This window comes from Octopus bimaculoides, chromosome 6 (assembly GCF_046866305.1).
Source record: "Octopus bimaculoides isolate indiv1 chromosome 6, ASM4686630v1, whole genome shotgun sequence".
In the NCBI taxonomy this organism is placed as follows: Eukaryota; Metazoa; Mollusca; class Cephalopoda; order Octopoda; family Octopodidae; genus Octopus; species Octopus bimaculoides.
This window is the reverse complement of record NC_142933.1, coordinates 84,227,054-84,239,283: the sequence shown is the minus strand read 5'-3', so window position 1 is coordinate 84,239,283 and position 12,230 is coordinate 84,227,054. Positions and strand designations below refer to the sequence as shown.

The following is a 12,230-nucleotide window of genomic DNA, read 5'->3' as shown; positions in this document are numbered from 1 at the left end:
CTACGAATTTTGTCTGACGCACAATCTACCGCCCTAGTAATAACAAGAGCACAAACATTGGCTAAGGCAACGTCAACGTACTATCAACGATTAGCCAGGGATGATTTTTAAGATGAGAATATCTGAAATAAACTCGACTGCTCTCACAAACGAAAATACTAAAAAAGAACCCGACCGCTCTAAAAAGTTAAGTAAAAAAAAACAAAAAATACAAACAAGAAAGATAATCCAAAATCCTTGTCCAGTATCGGATCGATTCCCAAATTTAATCAGTTTGTGCCAGTCACGAGGACAAACATCCCTGAAAGTTTTATCCAAATCCATCCAGCAGTTCTTGAGATATCTTGCCCACGGACAAACAAACAAATACGACTGAGAACAATGCCTCCGCCTTAACGAAGGCGGAGGCAATAATCCTTTGATCTCAGAATGTAATGAATAGGAAGAAATGGCGCTAAGTATTTTGTCTGGTACGGTAACGATTCTGCCTGTTCGCCACCCTAATAATAATAATTATTATTTCAAATTTTTGCCACAAGGGCAGCTTGGGGGAGGTGGGGATGATTCGATTACATCGACCCCAGTGTTATTTTATCGACTCCGAGCGGATGAAAGGCAAAGTCGACCTCGGGAGGAATTTGAACTCAGAACGTAAAGACGGACTAAATGCTGCTAAATATTTTGCCCGGCGTGTTAACGCTCTAAGCACTTTGACCGGCATGTTAGCCCTGCCAACTCGCTGCTTTGATAAAATAAAAATAACTGTGCGCTCGCGCGCAAGTTATAATGCATTTCATGTATAAATTTCTCTAAAGTTAAATATTCGCACGCGGTGATTGAAGAATCTTAAGCTTTCTTCAACTACATTGACATTTAGAATGATTTATAGGAATAGCAATTCGATTCCAATTCATGACTGGTGCTTTATTTCAAAGGCAAAATTCACCATGGCTCTATTTGGGCTCGGATTGCAAAACACTAACTAAACGCCGCAGACATCTTGTGCGTTGCTCTGACGGTTCAATCAATTTAAAACCTTCACTTGTTGTTTTGATTTATTTATGTATATATTTGCTATTTAAGAATGAAAATGCGTTGTTACAGATATTAGGAAAGCCTTAATAGGTTGTATATAAACGTATATATGCACACACACATGATCGAGCTGCCGTATTAAGCTGCCTTTTTAACCATACAGAAAGTATTTTTTATACCAGACAATAGAGAGCTAATTTTCATTATTGAAGTTAGTTTGACAACCATTAAGCAACACGTAGTACACAGTTTGAAATTGAGATATTGACAGTACACAGCATGATATTTTAAAATTTCAATACTTTTTAAAAGCACTACTAATATGTTTAAAACATATGTCTTGTTATGGATTTCACCATGGGGCGAATATAAAAATTACAGATCAGGTTCGGATTTTTTTTCCTTTAGTTCTGCTGAGTTAAACTCGCTTCACAAATGGGAAATACTATTTTGAATACTGAAGTTAATTTGAGAACAATTTTGTTATTAGTAATACACGAATACGTTAAGGCAAATTTTTGTAAAAATAAATAAAAACTCAAATTGTATATTATATTATGGATCTTTATGTGCATTTGAAATATATAAAATAATATAGGAGGTTACGCAGTTTCTGATGAGATATCCCAAATAGGAGTGAAACCGTTTAGACTTGTCCCTCTTTCTTCCACCCATTAAGATATTGTAAAGACTTTTCTTTACATTAGCTCACATCAACAAAATTTAGTTGTTGCACTAGCTTTGCTTAAGGGGACATCTATGTTGTGTAAAGTACTCACAAGGTTTGGCATCTGTCTACCGACAACATCTACTGTTTCACATTGGTTGACTGGAATCCAGTGAATTATACTCCAACCTCAACTTTTCTCCCAAACGTCCAACTCTTTCCAAATTTGGAATTCTTTTATTAAGTTCCCTGGCTCTGCCGTCTTTGAAACTAGAGTCAAACTTCGTTGCCAAATCTAAGCAGGTACACCAATTTTCTCCTCTTTTGACGTGGGCATCCCCAACATACCACCGACACCATCGGGTCCAGTATGCTAGTCGTACTGCTGAAGCCACATCTAGCAATCACCATCGCTTAGCCCGATTTATTATATGGTCGCTTCAACACACTCTTCAGAGAGAGAGGGGGGGAGGAGAGGGAGGGAGGGGAGGAGAGGGAGGGGAGGAGAGGGAGGGGAGGAGAGGGAGGGGAGGAGAGGGAGGGAGGGGAGAGAGAGGAGAGAGAGGAGAGGGGGAGAGAGCGAAGAGAGGGAAGAGAGAGGAGAGAGAGGGGGAAAGAGAGAGGGGAAAGAGAGAGGGAGAGAGAGAGAAGAGAGGGGGAGAGAGAGGGAGAGAAAGGAAGAGGAGGGAGAGGGAGAGAGGAGAGAGAGGGAAGACAAAGAGAGGGAAGAGAGAGAGGGAAGAGAAATAGGGAAGAGAGAGAGGGAAGAGAGAGAGGGGGAAGAGAGAGAGAGGGGGGAGAGAGGGGGAGGAGAGAGAGGAAGGAGAGGGAGGAGGAGGGAAAAGGGAGGAGAGAGATGGAGGGGAGAGAGAGAGAGAGAAAGAGAGAAAGAGAGAGAGAGAGAGGGGAGAAAGAATTTTCGTGCGTACTTGACGGATACTTTTGATAACGTCCCGAGAGGAAGCGAACTTGAATCTAACTCAACATATATGTTTTATGTCTCACATGTTTTATTCTGTCCCCTCTATATTAGCCCGCATGGGTAATAAAAAAACAGAATCTAACTCGACATTTGAAATCTTGTTCGTGTCTTATAAGATCCTGGTGTGGAACACTTTGTCAAAAAGTAACAAACAACTATGTATACACTAGAGTTCCATATATGAATTTGTTGAAAAAATCTGTAGTTGAATTGGGTAGAGAGTTTTTTTGAATCTATACTTGTGCGTATGTATATTTGTGTATGTGTATATGTGTGTATGTTTGTATAAGTATGTGTACGTTGTAAATTTTTCGAGGGTTGGTTAGGGGAAGAGAAAAGGAAAGAAAGACAACATTGTTTTCTAAACTAAACGTTAAAAAAAAAATGAATATATTTATGAACACATGAGAAATCCTCATTAAAAATATTCTCATTACTGATACTAAAATAACTGGAAAAATTCCCTTAAGCAACTCACACACACACACACACACACACACACACACACACACACACACACACACACACACACACACATTTTGATAACCTTCGAAAACAACTTCGATGCAGTCTATTTTCTACAGTTGGATAACATGACAAGTGACAAAAATAATGACTAAAAGGTAATTGACGTATTTGAATTGTCATCAACTTCAAACACCACAGAAAAAGACATATCTACAGCTGGGTAACATCACAGCTGCCCAAAATCATAATACAATTTCAACCATATCAGAAAAAGACCCCTTCCTTCCTTCCTTCCTTCCTTCCTTCCTTCCTTCCTTCCTTCCTTTCTCTAACGAAGCCTTCTATAATTCACCGCACACATATAAACTATACACATATCAATTTAAAATGAAAAAGAATATTCTCTTTAATTCAACTCAAGATTTTTTCCACTAACTTACATATATACATGCAGCACGGAATTTTGTCATTGAACAGTTCGCGGTCTCAAAGCGACGAAAATATTTTGGCAAATTAAATTTAAATGTTGAAGTGAATCTAACGGTTTTTGTGTGTTTCTTAAATGGCTTATAAACACCTTCCACGCTGCAATTGTTTTCGTTCCAGCACACGATCTCAGATCAGGTCGCTTGCTATGCAAGTACATCTCCGTAATATATATATATATATATATATATATATATATATATATATATATATATATATATATATATATATATATATATCGCACGAAAGGTTGTTTAGGCGGGCTATTTAAGCTAGTCGTGTGCATACGTGCATATATATGTATGTATACGTCTGTATATGTAAGCATACTGTTTATATACATGTATTTGTATTTATGTACTGGAGTATATTCCACTGATGAAAGCAGAACATTATTATTTATGTAAAGCCAGAAATCCAGGATTTGGAATTATCTTATTTTTACTGGTTCATTTGGTCTTCGTCTTCGTTAATCGTGCCATGCGGACATTTATTGTGGTTTTAGAGTCAGGATTTGACTGCTATTTTTTCAGCGTGGTGGTATCTCTTGATACCCTGTATTATAATTTTAAATATATATATATATATATATATATAAAGTTCAAAAAAAGGAAAAAGACAAAAACAATAACAAAAAACAACAACGTGAGGACGTGATACAGATTGTGTTACTATATATATATATATATATATATATATATATATATATATATATATATATGTAAAAGGCATACATTTTCTGTAAAAATATCGTTTCTGATGAATCTCTGAAACGAGATATAAACGCTAAATATTTATCCAAAATTCCGAATACCTCTTTTTTCTTAATATATAAAATCTATACACCACTTAAAACAATGTATGTGTGTGTGTGTGTGTGTGTGTGTGTGTGTGTGTGTGTGTGTGTGTGTGTGTGTGTGTGTGTGTGTGTGTGTGTATACACGTTGAGTGTGACAGCTTGTGATGATAGTGCATGTGAAGACTGAGAGGGCGCTAAAACCTAACTTCTAACTCTAACAACCTGGTAAGTAAAGACAGAGCAAACCTGCAAGGAATCCACGTAAAAAAAAAAAACAAAAAAACAAAACAAAAACAGCCGAGCACTACAGAATAAATATCATAAAATTCCTACTACAAAAACATTACGATAGAACACTAGAAATACATACTTTTAAAGTAAAATCATGTAATACGAATCATATCATGAATGCTATTTCTTGCAGTAGTTGCTGTTTGGTCTCATGCCAGTACTGGTCATTTAAGCTTATGATCAGACATCTCAGTAACGGCAATCCCTCGTTATTTTTTGATATCAGACATCTATCTTTCTGTGTATCTTTCTTTATTTAGGGCTTCAGAGCAGGTTTTAGGAAATTTTGGCTACTGTTTCTAGCAATTAGATTGATCAAGAGTTGACTAAACGCAAGTCTGACAATAGTTTCTCTGCCATTATGACGGACATAACGAAACGCAGAAAGATCTCTATAGAGTAACTGAACAAGCATATATATCTATGCACAAGATGATTCTTGCGATATACTTATTAAAACAGTATCACATATGAAATCAGAGCTAATTATTTCAACTCTGCAGCAAATGACAGATCTGAATATTTCGTCTACAACACTACTGGCACATGAAAACAGCTGTCTGATTGTGGTGTCAATGTATTTGGTTATATCCTCAGTGTTATTATTTTATCTGGGCAAGATACATATTTAAAGATGCCTGTTGTTTTACAGTTGTCAAAATTCATTTTCCCGTATCATAACGAAAAGAAAAAAAACTCTTTTAACACTATACGGCCTAGCATCAAGAGAATCCAGGCCTTAGAGGGAAGATACGTAACTAATTAGTGTATAAGTATGTTTCGCCCTTCTACACTGTAGATTTCTGCCATGCTGTAACAACCTTGACAGAGTCGGGCGAGTGAGAGGCAAAGTTTATCTCGAAGGAATCTGAACGTAAATAACCAGAATAAATAGCACCATGCATTTTCCCAACACCCTATTGATTCTACCATTTCACCACCTTAATTTAAAAAATAATTCTTTCTATTTTAAGAACGATATCAACAATTTTTGGTGCGGAGTTATGAGATTACATAGATTCTAGTTCTTGACCAGCCCGGATGATCACCCCGAATTGACCGCAGTTAAAAGATGAACGCAGATAAAAGAGACCGGAACAAATACCTGAATAAACATCTGAAATAAACCCGACTGTTCTCACAAACGAAAATACTAAAAATGAACCCGATTGCTCTCAAAAATTAAGTAAAAAAAAAAACAAAAAAACTCAGGAAAAATCCAGAATCCTTGTCCGCTACTGGATCGATTCCCAAATTGAATCAGTTCGTGCCAGTCCCGAGGCCAAACAGCCTTTAGTTTCATCGGAATCCATCCAGCAGTTCTTGAGATATCTTGTCCACGGACAAACAAACAAACAAACAAACAAACACGACTGAAAACAATTCCTCCACCATCGCTAAGGCGGAGGTAATAATAATAATCCTTTCTACTATAGGCATAAGGCCTGAAATTTGAGGGGAGGGGGATACTCGATTACATCAATCCCACTACTCAGATGGAACTTATTTCATCGACCCCGAAAGGATGAAAGACAAAGTTGACCTCGGCGGAATTTGAACTCAACTTGAAGACAGACGAAATTGCACGGCGCGCTAACGATGCTGTCAGCTCGCCACCTTAATGACAATAATAATGGTATGTTTACCTGTTCCGAAACATCAAATTGACCTTCCTCGTCATAAAATCCGGACGCACAAAGCTTATCATGGATCAAATCAGCATATCTCACAGCGTTGTCACAAATGTTCTGAAAAAATGAAATAAAATGTTTCTCTCTATAAAGTATATTGATGAGACAGCTTATTCAATGCCAGTTGTTAAATACAAATATTGTTAGCTAAACCCCGAAATTTGGTTTTATTTGTAAATATAAAAAATAACTTGGATTGCTGGTGATGTACTGAATGGCGTATGCAAAAAAATGTTAATAAACTGAAATGTGACACTTAACAACGAAGCATTTGAATGTTATCAATGTTTTACTATTATGCTCCATCCCTTCAGTGTTAGCTGTTACTTTCTGATAGAAAAAGAAAGACAGGGAAAAAGAAAAAAAAAGGAGAGATAGAGTGACATGCCGGCTGGGATCGCAAAATTTCTTTGTAAGATGTTAGAAAGAAAATTAAACTTGGATTTTGGGAAGTAAGAAAAATTTTAAAATTAAAATAATAACATCGAAATATTGTCCCTACCTGTGTGAGGTTAGCAGTAAATGTATAGGCGTCACATGGTTCCGGCCATTCAAGATTTGTCCAAAAATCCACCATCTGTAACGAGAAAGTTGGGTGATTCAATACAAACGAATGAAAGTGTGGAATCTTCAAAAGATATTAGACTTCCTGAAACATTTTTCTGAATTTTTGGTGACATAGACAGCTAATTCGTTTATTAATAAAACGTTATGTAACGAATCATTCCAAATTGAGGGCCAACTTCACACTATCTTTAAAATTTTAGAAACTTCAATTTCTAACGATAAAATAAACAAATGTACAATTTTACGTGAAACAAAGTTAGAGAAACGTAATCAGGATTATTAGATCCCTCTGGGGAGTACGTTGATGGACGAGTCACATAGCTCCTGGGATCAACGCTATCATTATATAAAGCTAAAACAGTCTAAAGATTTGTCAGAGATTCACCATGAAATCTTCCTTGAAAAAGCCCGAAAATCAACATTATCAGTCGATTACATTGATCCTTATAACCGAAATATATTCTTCATGTATTACTTATATGAAATCAAATACGCCTGAGCGGTTAACACGTTCGCTTTGTAATCATGAGAACCCGGTTTCGACCGTTTCGTGACAGGTTGGATAACTGTCTTTTGTCATTACCTCGAGTCTTCTCGCCCCTTGTGTGACACTGGGCAAATAGAAAGCTGTTGGAGGGAAATGAGAGTGTGACTCAACAATCCAGTGTTGTCACACACTATCTAAATGACTATTTAAGAATTACATCAACGGTTTACGAATATGTGGAATGCTCAACTGCTTATACGCTCATTCAAGGAATAAGTTGCTCAGTTAATCGAACGACAGAATACTCTTCTTCGAACTATTCGCACATCATTCTCAATGGAAGTTTACATTTCTACCACCATCATCATATTATTACATTTGTAAGTAACAGTGATATCCTGGGGTGAATATAATCTACAACACTTCTCACTAAATGTGTGGCCTTGCATTCAGTTTAGAAACCTTTATTTGTATGTTTATTGTTGGAATGAAAAAATTGATACATGAAGCTATGATTAAGAGAGCGCATCGTAAGTAATGGAGAAAAGCGGGGTTGAAGTACCATAAGTATGACTGCCGTGGGAATCAAACAGAGATAACAAAACTTTTGAAGACTCGCAATATCTAATGGAAACCCCGAGGTTTAAGAATACTTAATGTTAGATTTCGTGTCAAGCACAAAGAGATTTACATCAAAAGTTCATAAAACGTGATTATAGAGGGTGAACGAGTGAAATCAACCACAATCGAACTTGAACTTAAAATGCCATAAATGAGTTTATCTCGCTTAATATCGATTTTTACCAAGGAACAACGTCATACACTTTGAAGGAGAAAGTGGGCTATCATGTCTAACCAGCAGTTGAAATGTACTTTATTGTATCGACCATTTCCAAGAAAGATGAAAGGCAAAGTTCCTTTTGAGAGACTGTTAAGAATAAGCATTTTTTCCGACTTTCTAACGACGACGTCAGTTTGTTGTCCACACAGATGCTGACTTACGGGAAAGTAAAAAAAAAAAACAAAAAAAAACAAGGAAATTGCATTTGCTATTGATAATGTAACGAAATGGACAGTTTTTACGTAAATGGAGTCTTTGAATACGAGTAATCAAATATTGTTGAACAACAAAAGCAGCAAATTTCGTGTCGAACGAGAAACAAAATAAAATGCTTATTTACCAAAAAGTATTCTGTTTTTGTTACTGTTGTTTACAAATCTCAAGATTTTGAGAAATATGTACCAGTTATATATTTATGTCGGGTTTTTATCTTATACAAATTAGAAATGAAAATTAATCTACATATTGCATGTATAAATTTATTTTAATAGTTTATTCATGTCGCTGATATTTAATATAAATTAATTGAATTCAATCCTATGAAAGCACTTACAAATATTTTGAAAAACAGATTTTTTTAAAGCAAATGCTACGTATGTACATTAACTGTAAAGAAATGTCAATTAGTTAAGAAAGAACTTTTTTTGAGACTGGGTGTGTCAATTTCTAATGAAGTTTAAATATTTTTCATTTTCCCTTGCGTTAACACAAAATGAAATGTTCTTTTTAATTGGTATTGAAAACAAAGAAATTAGATTGCAAGAAATGTAATCATACGAACGTGATTGAAAAGACTACAAACGTCCACCGCCGAAGAACTGTATTTTGCGTTACAGATGTTGCTATACACCTTAAAATAGATCAAAAGGAAAATAAGAGGCAAAATGATACGCTCAAGGCTTTCACTTTTATTCGTTTAACTGTTGTGTAATGAAGTATAATCAAGTAGTGTAGCGAACAAATCAACATACAATCACTTGGAAACATTGAATAAAAGAAAATGTCAATTCCTTTTTTTATACAGAATAAAAACATTGCTTGATATCGTAATAATAATAATCTATGAATAAAATAGCAATAGGTTAACAGAATTTATACAAATGCCAATTTTTAAAATTCATTGCACAAAAACTTAGTTATATAAGTTACATAAAAGGAGAAAAGAAAAATCTCTTAACTTGATTAAGGAAGAGAATACTTGGTTAATAGTAATGTGCTTTTGTTAATATTAATCCAATATGTACATTTATTTTTTAAGATAGAAATACACTATAGCTGTGTCTTCTGATCTGAATTGTCCTTGCTCTGAACTTACTTTCTGTAAGCATTGTAAGTATTTACATGATTTTTCCACAGCTTTGATGAGGATTCTGTATGTCTTAATGCAGTTGTTATATTGTAATATGCGACAACTGTGACAGAATAATTAAAGCACATGCATTATACAATATGTGTATATATATATATATGTGTGTGTGTGTGTGTGTGTGTGTGTGTGTGTGTGTGTGTGTGCAACGGGTTTCCATTCAATTTTCGTCAACACATTGGTTGACACGGGATATTATAGAAGACATTTGTCAAAGATGCCATGCAATGGGACCGAACACGAAACCATATTGCTGCAAAGCTAGCGTCTTAACCATACAGTCATGCTTGAGCCTTTGTATGTATATATATATATATATATATATATATATATATATATATATATATATATATATATATATATATGTATGTGTGTGTGTGTGTGTGTGTGTGTGTGTGTGTGTGTGTAAACTGAGTTTTCTCTACAAGGATTATATTCTTTAAACCCATAAAGAAGCTAAAAAGAACATATTTTTGCTTTTGTTTATTGCTAATTTAGCTGTTATGGGGTTAAGATTGTCGGGCTAGATTTGGTTGCTAACGAAATGTAATTTTTTTTTTGAAAGCCTTAGATGGCCAGCTTGATAGTTTAGTGCATTAGCCTGCTGTCTGTTGTGATTGGCGCTATCATTTTTGTCAATCATTGACATTCCTTCGATGTAAGTTTTAAAGCTGTTAATGCTCTTGAAATACGCTAATCCCAATATCATAATCCCTATAAACATTTGTAGTCATGCACCAACTTAAGAAACTAAATCTGTAAAAACGTGAGTCAAACACGGTCGAAACCTAGTCCTCTATAGCAGCTAAATGTTTCTCAATCCCAGTCCTACCTCGTTTTAAGAAAAGGGAGGCCAAATTAAAATAGCCTTAGTTACACTGTTTAAACAAAAGAAGTGATGTCTATGAATGAAATGTCTTTGGTCATAGATCTGCTCAATAAGGCATGACTCGTGGTTAAATATCAGCAACAACAACAGTCACTAAGTCTCTCAAAAGTGTTACTGAGTCTTGACAAGGCGAGTTTGTAAATTAGTCTGAACGCAGACAATTTGGTGGAGGTCAAGAATTCGAATCCAGGAAAAAAGTCACCGGAAACTTGTTTTATATATGACTAATATAAAGATCATTATTCCATTATTATATTTAAGATATAAAAGAAGACACCTTATGTTTCATCTACGTGCAATAGTATTATGTGTTGTCATTGTGTACAAATTATGCATTGTCCATTAAGATGTTACTTAAATTACTTACCTAATTACTATTATTTATGGTATTTAATGAAACAACATTTTTCTTGTTTTCAAAGTCAAAATTTTAAGTTTTATCCTAATTTATAATTACTTTGATTATATTTCCGTTTAACAAGAACTCACACCAACAGCGCCGCCACCGCTAAATTATTTTGGTTGAGATTAAAGGGCACTATTTTTGTTAGATTATTCGTTATATAAGGTTTATTTTTGAATTGATATAAATATATGTAATAATATTTTCTTATTCGTAAACATATATTAGTTATAGACAAGGCTGTCATATAAACCGATGCATATGAAATCTCTCTCTCTCTCTCTCTCTCTCTCTCTCTATCTATTACGGAGGGGGGAGCGCTAAGCAGTGATGAATAAAATTGTAATGTTATTATCAGTCCGAATATGCTTGATGCACGTTGGAGCTGGGGAACATGTTTAATCATCACTGCTTAGCGCTCCCCCTCCATAATATACTTACAGTGATCCCCCGTATAGCACTGCCAGCCATTGTACGGGGACTGGAAAAGCATAAGACAGGTAATCTCTTAATTTGTAGTGTCGTCTGCTTAGTGTCTGCAACCGATGAGAAGATAGCTACTTCTTAATGCTAGCATCTTACAGTCTAGGTAGATGGCGCTGCGAGCTGATCTAGGTGTATACACACCATTTGCCAACAAGCAAGATATATTCTCCGTGACAAAGCGCAGTATTTTATTCCCCAGTTCGATCGTGGATCAAGCATATTCGGAGTGGTAATAACACTACAATATATATATATCAGTGTGTGTGTGCATGTGTACGTACATGCGTATGTGTATGAATGTGTACATGTGAGCGTAGATGTATATGGAATGATTATTCTTGAAGATTATTCTCGATTTTAATATTCCACACACAAATACATATACATATATATATATATTTACATATTGTATATATATATATATATATATATATATATATATATATATATATATATATATGCACACGAACACATACAGATGTATATATATATATATATATATGCATATATATATAAACATATATATATATATATATACATATATATATGCATATATATGTATCTGCATGCATATATATATATATTATGTATATGTGTGTGTACATATATCTGTATATGTGCGCACACGCACCCACACCCACGTATATATATATATACATATATATGTGCATGTATATCACCGCTGATGTAAACACTTGTTTACAGACCATTCGGCGTAGATTGATTCATACGTTTGTTCTTGAAAACGTATGACGTACTTCAGATTAAATTT

At 34.9% G+C, this 12,230-nt stretch overlaps 1 protein-coding gene across 3 annotated transcripts in view; it reads right to left on the bottom strand.

Moving 5' to 3' along the window:
• Positions 1 to 12,230, bottom strand: part of LOC106870527 (BAI1-associated protein 3) — a 1,021,331-nt gene that overhangs the window by 58,072 nt on the left and 951,029 nt on the right. For all 3 annotated transcript variants that reach the window (XM_052968680.2, XM_089354166.1, XM_052968681.2), the window contains 3 exons: positions 9,096 to 9,164; positions 6,922 to 6,996; positions 6,375 to 6,476 (listed from right to left, as the gene is read on the bottom strand). In XM_052968680.2, the coding sequence (XP_052824640.1) occupies positions 6,375 to 6,476; positions 6,922 to 6,996; positions 9,096 to 9,164 (246 nt within the window). The remainder of the gene's footprint in view (positions 1 to 6,374; positions 6,477 to 6,921; positions 6,997 to 9,095; positions 9,165 to 12,230) is intronic.